General features: G+C 35.8%; 1 protein-coding gene across 1 annotated transcript; it reads left to right on the top strand.

Moving 5' to 3' along the window:
• Positions 1-1,215: 1,215 nt before the first annotated feature.
• LOC133831335 (uncharacterized) lies at positions 1,216-2,320 on the top strand. The gene has a single exon (XM_062261594.1). The coding sequence runs from the start codon at positions 1,340-1,342 to the stop codon at positions 2,102-2,104; it is 765 nt and encodes a 254-aa protein (XP_062117578.1). The 5' UTR covers positions 1,216-1,339; the 3' UTR covers positions 2,105-2,320.
• Positions 2,321-7,299: the final 4,979 nt, after the last annotated feature.

Raw genomic sequence — 7,299 nt, forward strand, 5'->3', positions numbered from 1 at the left:
ACATGGCACACATTAGGAGTAATTAAGACTCCATGAAAGTTGATTAAGTCCCTGGAGCTTGTCTTGAGCTCCATGTGAGGTAAGCCTTGCCATCAATCATAGTTCACCACCACCAGGGGAGTATGTCCTCGTGGAGACGTTACTTCTCGAGAACCATGTTTCAGGATAGCACTCAAGTCTCAATTCAAGGCCATCTCCTTCAGTCACTTCCTCCATGTCTGCGAGAAGCATCCTTCAGACATGGAGTAGAGTTGCCAGGTGTCAAGCACAGTGGCCATAGACCACAAGCAACTGACTGACAATTACTGTTACATAGATCGTGGTGTTGATCCTGTACAAGCAACAATCAGGATGTCTCACGACGCAACATGACATGGGAGAACGTGTTGCTATCCTCTTGACATTGTCAGTACCGTGTTGCCCAATAAAGTAATGGGCCAGAATACCTCATATTGGGCCCACTAAGATACGCAGGGGCCCACCAACTTAGTTATTAGAAGAATTACCATTTATTTGTGTATTTAAGCCCCCATTAGGAGAGAATAATTGTAATTAGCCCTCATTAGGAATTAATTGCCCTAACCATCTATAAATAGGGTTAGGACACACTTTGTAAATTGATTTTCTTATTTTCAGAGCACGCATATACGTTGCCTGAAAATCTACATAAGAGATTGACATTTGCAAGCTCTTAGCATCCTAAATACAAGTGACTCGTGGACTAATGTTAAGCTCTTAGCATCCTAAATACAAGTGAGTCGTTGATTATGGTTGATTCATAACCTAGACCACACAAAAATTTGTGTCTCAATCTCTAATTCTTTAAGCTTTAAGTTTGCTAGTTATTATTTCAAAAAAAAAAAAGTTTGCTAGTTATTAGCGAGTAATATAAATATATAATATTTAGGGCAATAATATTGTAAATTAATTTCATGAAAAATTATTTTAAAATATTTTGGTTGATGAGGAAACTTAAAAAAATGTTAAAAAATATTAGATGTGAGTAATTCAAATTGTTTTTTCAAGAACATAATTTATAATTAATTAAACAAGCACCCTTAATTATATCGTACTTGTTAAGTTATTGGCAAAAAGGAACAACCGCTTACTTAAAAACGTCATGGGACCAATCTTAAGCAGCCAACTCAGACAATATAACAGTTTAGACATGTGAAGTTTCAATTATACCCTTAAGAACCTTCTATTTTCTCAAAGAAAAGCATTCTCCGTTTTCACCCATCAAAATCCGAGGAGTCTTCTGCAGCTTTCTCTTAATCCCATCTCTCTCGCGCGATCCCCAATTCAAAACCCTAATTTTGGGACTCAAAACCCAGATCCGATGTCGAAGCAGTTCACGGTTCCGCCGGTTGTTTTCCCGTCCGGCGGGAATCCCAGCAGTGTCCCCGGAAACGTGCAGCAACGGCGGGTCGCGACGGCGCCGTTTCAACCCCCTCGGTCCTCTGGTTCAAGCATCCCGTTCATGTCGTTCGATATCGGCTCCGCAGTTGGAGCGTCTTCATCCGCCGCTAGCATCTATGGCGGTCCGATCGGTGGCGGCCCCGCCCCTGGAAACGCCAACTTCGAGGACGAAGAACCCCTCCTCGACGAGCTAGGTATCCACCCTGATCAAATCTGGAAAAAGACTAAATCGATCCTTAACCCGTTCCGAGTCAATCCGGTTGTCTACAAGGACTCGGACCTTTCCGGCCCGATCCTACTTTACATGTCTCTGTGCTTATTCCAATTGCTGGCTGGGAAGATCCAGTTCGGCGTGATCTTGGGATGGATCGTCGTCTCATCGATTTTTCTCTATGTGGTTTTCAACATGTTGGCCGGGCGCAATGGGAATCTGGACTTGCACACGTGTACGAGCGTGGTTGGGTACAGTATGTTGCCGGTGGTGATTCTATCGGCGGCGTCTTTGTTTGTTCCGCAAGGTGGGGTTGTGAGATTCGGGGTGGCGGGGGTTTTCGTGATTTGGGCTACGAGAGTTTGCACTGGGCTCATGGTCTCGCTCGCTGACGGTGGAGACGAACATCGAGGGTTGATAGCGTATGCGGCCCTCTTAATTTACACTTTGTTTTCGCTACTTGTTATATTCTAGTGACATTAATGAACACTGAGCAGTAATGGGGTTTTTCCTTTTTGTCTAATACTGCTCTAGCTGTGGTTTAGTGTTTTCCTTTTCGGTTTTTCTGGGTGAGGGCTTACATAACTATAATGACTGAATGAACTTCAAGACTTTATGATATGATGGGTGTTCCTCTGTAGAAAATTGGATATATTACTTTGTTAATGAATTCATTCTTTATTGTTGAGACGAGTTTTTCTTACCAAGATTGATTTGCTTATTGGAAATTAGTTTGAGATTACGTATGCTACGAGTCCAATTGCTGTAGTTGTACATAACACTCACTAAAGATAAACTAGAATCTTACTTATTGTTGCTTGGTGTGTGTGGAGAGTAATCGTGTATGAAGTTGGGTTTTACTTGAAGGGTTTTCTCTTGGCGAAGTACGTGATAACAACATATGCTGATTATGCCTCATCTTGATGTAGTTACAGGCTTAAATCATATGCCAGTTCTCTTGTTGTATTGTCGTTTAACAAGTAAAGATCTATTTGCTTATGAGAACTCAGTTTGAGATATGCTGTGTTTGATGTTGCTACAATTTCACTTGCTTTAGTTGTATACCTTATTGTAGTAAATGCTTCCTAAGGAGGTTGAAGTTTCATCCTCAATGATAAAACTAAGCTAATGCTTCTGCATTAGTTCACTGAGTGTCGGAAAGAAATGATTGATTATGTTAGGCTACAGTTGATTGGATCTCTCTTCTTGAACATGAAGTACTGATAATAGCTGAAACCAATTTGGGATTGTTTATTCTTGAAAATGCACTCAATTTAGTTTATGCTACTTAATTTAGGTTGTTGGTTTTTCATCACTGAAGCACACCAAGTATAAGCTAAATTAACACTTTTGCATTAGTTTATCGAGTGTTTTGGATATAAGTTGTTGATTTTGTTAGGATACAGTTGACTGGTTTAATCTCCTTAACTAGTAATATTATAATAGTTTCTGCTGATCATACCTCATTTTGTTTCGGTTTCAGCAGCATATGCTAGTTTTCTGGTTGTATTGTGGGACATACTCTTTTGTAACTATGCATCCCCTTCTCTTCTTTCTCTGTATTTAGAGTTCAGATTATTCGTGGATAAAGTGTGACCAGACGGATCTCACAATATTTCTTGTAATTCCCTTATCATATAAAATATATGAACCTTTGCGTTTAATGTTGGATGTTCTGCTGCCGGAAAATTGCTTGTTACTTACTGTAATTCTACACTACAGAAAGAACAGCGGGACAGTTTTGTATACTCGGTGGTTGTAGAACAAAAAGATAGCTTCCTTTAGTTTCTTTAATTGGCAATATGCAATGAAAATTGAGGTGCTTGCAAAAATCAAGGGTTTCTAAGATTTAATTGTCACAAGAGAAAAGAATAGAACTTTCATTGGAATTACCTTCGAATGATTTTTTTGTAATATGTTTCTCAGTGTATCTTCTGTGAGTATATTTAATCAAATTTCAAGGACATGGAAACTGATCCAACTTTAGTTTTCACAATGCCTGTGTCTATCACAAATTTAGCCTTGTCCTCTGTTTAATTTAGAAGATTTCTATCAAAATATGGAATTCATCCAGCTTCAACACAAGTGTTAATATTCCAAATGGTATTATATTTTCTTCAAGGAGGGCCGAGGGGGGGAACACAATGTAAGAAATCACTAGGATTTGAAAGTTGGATTACACAATCAAGCTTTTCGAAACAAGTAAAAAGAGTTTCTTACCTAATGATTCCAAACAAGTTGAAAAGTTTCTTACCTAAAGGAATTCTATTTATTTTACTAAATATAGGCCACAAGTCATTCTTGGCAAAGTTTTCCCCGAGGTCAACTGTTGTAGCTACCAAAATAGTTTCAGGCCAGCTATAATTCTATTTATTATTATGTACATTGTCATCCTACACCTCCTTCCAAAGCAGCATTTTTTGTTTGTTTTTATCTAATACTTAATTGTAGTTCATTATACATGAATTAGTTCTGGTGTGTCGATTATGATAAATATTAGTTGAGGTAGCACTCGATTATGGAGGACATTGTCCCCCCACGTGTGTGTTGTTGTCTCTAATTTTCTGAGGGTTGTTGTCTTGTTTTCTATTATTAATTTCTGCTTTTGTAGTTGAGAGGGTTCAGCGAGCATAGCCTTCTCAGGGATTGGTTGTGACTTGTGAGGCTTAACCTACGAACCCTCTATTATTAATTGCTTAAGAACTTTGGCAATATTTTCTGTTCTGTTGTGGTAGTTAGTCTGCTTTTGCTGCTGATTTTATTTGATGGATTTGGTGGATATGAATCACCACCTCTTATTTTTAATCTCTAAATAAATATCATGGATTTTCAAGGCTTAAAATGTTGATTTCCACTGTTCTGTTATTAACTGGTTTGTCTTTTTTCTTTAGCTTGTCTCATTTTTTAGTACTATTTCTATATAAATATACGGCGTGACTTGAAAAATAATTTGGGAATTGAATAATACCCATCATAAGGAACAAGTCAGCTACATGTCGGATTGGATTGGGAAGAATAGGTCATAACCAAAGACCAATTGTCCCTTTTTTCTTTTTTCTAATTTGTTGAAGAGTGTTCTACTTACCATCTGACCTCTCCACCCCTACTCTCCCCAAAAGGGAATATAAATACATAAGTCTTCTGTGAAATTTTCAGGAACAGGAACCAGAAAGGCTAGAACTATTCTCTAGTCTACAAGGCTCTCACAAAAACCACCATGGCTTCTGTTCTTAGATGTTCAGCAGAAGCCAACAATGATGTAGCAAACATGGAGTTCGATGAAGACGATCTTTTTGAGATTGATCTCGAGGCGGTCAACAGCATACCCCCACCCCGTTACTGGGAGAGCTGTGTCACGGCGACTGAAAGCGCGCTTCTCGCCAATTGCCTGCTGCCCATATCGGATCTTTTGAGTGCTGTTCCAATGGTTTCGGGAGCATGTAGTGCACTTACATTGGCAGGGACAGGTAATGTTTTGATGATTATGGAGCCCATCCCTTTGGGGAAGCTTCTTCAGTTGACATGTTTAGGTGCATTTGGGGTTCAACAGAAGGACATGAAAGCTTGATCTGATAAATCAGTAGTTTCTATAGGAGGAGGATAAATGGTTGGAATAGTATTTTGTTAGTCTTAAATCAGATAGCTCTTTTTTTCTTTTGTTATAAGTTACATAAACAGATTCTTGAGAAGTTCTAACGAGGCTTGTACAAATTTTACCCTATTGAATTTTCTTATACACGATGCTATATTTCTATACCTTGGAATAATATTATCTCCATTTAGTGTCGAGCTAAGCTTCTTCCAAGGTCTCTGTTGATGTTAGGGAAAACGATATGTCGTTTGGCCGTAAAACCATTGTATTAAAAAAGTAAAACAGTCAAAGTGACGGAAACTAATTATGATGAATGTCTTTTGGTAATATGTGGTGAGGCTGCTTCTAATCTGTTCAATATTTTCAAATTACTCACAAATCATCCCAACAAGATGATGAAATGGACTATATATATTAAGATGATGAAATAGACTATATATTATTAGTCAAAGTTAATTGGCAAATTGATCCTTTTTTTTAAAAGTCATTTTGTATATTTTACCTTTAGTTTTGATAATTTTTTGAAAATACTTGACTCTCTAAATTTTTCGACTGCTAATATGAAAATTTTAATAAATTGTCTAATGTGTCAAATGTATTCAAAACCAAGATAACATATAAAATTAGTGAAAAAAAGTATTTTTGCCAAAAAAAAAATACATTTGTTATTCGGTCTAGATTTTTTTTGAAAGGATTGGGTATACGACTTTAAATTACGTGTTTTATTTAAATTTTTTTACATATATTGTTATAGTTTTAATAATATCAAAATATATTCACGTATATTACCAATCAATAATAAATTTAATTTTAGTCAAAATTTAATTTTAATAAATTAATAATACTTAATTCTTTTAAAACATTTTATGATTTTAAAAAAAAAATATTATTTTACTATTTGTAATAAAATTATATTAAACAACTATTTAAAACTAATTTTCAAACAATAATTCTTTTAAACATTATTTCACGACATATCTATTAGGCTTTTCTAAAGTTTTATTATTAAAGTGAGTTTGTTGTACATGAAACATCTTCTTTTCAGTTTTTTTAAGAACTTGCTGTTCATGCATGTTCTCCCGGCAAAATCTTAAAAGGATCACAAAATATGTATATATATATATATATATATATATATATATTTATATTGTCAAACTGTTACCGAAGTTGGGCAGAAGCTACTTATAATAATATGTAGAAAATAGAAAGTTTTGTAGCTGTCATCCCTTTATTATTTAGATTATTGTTTTCGTTGATCTTTATTTTTTATTATTATTATTATTATTATTATTATTATTAAGGATATTTGCGGTCAACGTACATAAATTTTTATGTTTGTAGCACTTAAATATTTAAATTATTTTTTAGTCAGCGAAAATATCTTCTGTCCATATTTTGTTGCAGTTGTTTATTTTGTGACTAAGTCCACTATGTGATATCAAATTTGTTAATAACCTGAGTACTTTTGCGAGACATATCTCATAATTTGGGTACTTTTACCGTACATATCTATTAAATTAAGTACTTTTACCATAAATATTCATTTAATTTGATACTTTCACCAACATGTCGCAAACACACTTAACAGTTAGAACTGACGGTTGCAACAAAACATGAATGGAAGTTACTTTAACTGACAAAAAAATAACTTTGACACTTAAGTGCTATAAACGTAATAATTTAGATATTTTTGTCGCAAATATCATTTTATTATTATTATTAGATGCATCTTTTCAATAAATAAGTTGAGCTGGCTAGACTACTAATTTAATTATTGATTTTTTTATCTATACTATATTGTTATACCCACATTTCGAGCCATGTTAAATGTGACCTCGAAAGCTGGATTCGCAGCGAATGAATTCGTAAAGTCAGAAGTATGTTTCAAGACTAGACATCGAGCCTGCAAAGCTGAGACGACTTCGAGTATGGTGGCCTCGAAATCCACACGATCTCGAAGGGTAGCACCCGAGATGCATCTATCCTCAGGGATGACCTCGGATCAGGGGTTCCGAGCTTGACGCGAGTACGATCTCGAAAGCCATGTGACCTCGGGAGATGTCATTAGCTCGAAAGT

The sequence above is a fragment of the Humulus lupulus genome, chromosome 4 (genome assembly GCF_963169125.1).
Source record: "Humulus lupulus chromosome 4, drHumLupu1.1, whole genome shotgun sequence".
Taxonomy (NCBI): Eukaryota; Viridiplantae; Streptophyta; class Magnoliopsida; order Rosales; family Cannabaceae; genus Humulus; species Humulus lupulus.

Coding starts and splice junctions, on each gene's coding strand:
- LOC133831335 (XM_062261594.1), top strand. CDS start 1,340: ATGTCGAAGCAGTTCACGGTTCCGCCGGTTGTTTTCCCGTCCGGCGGG.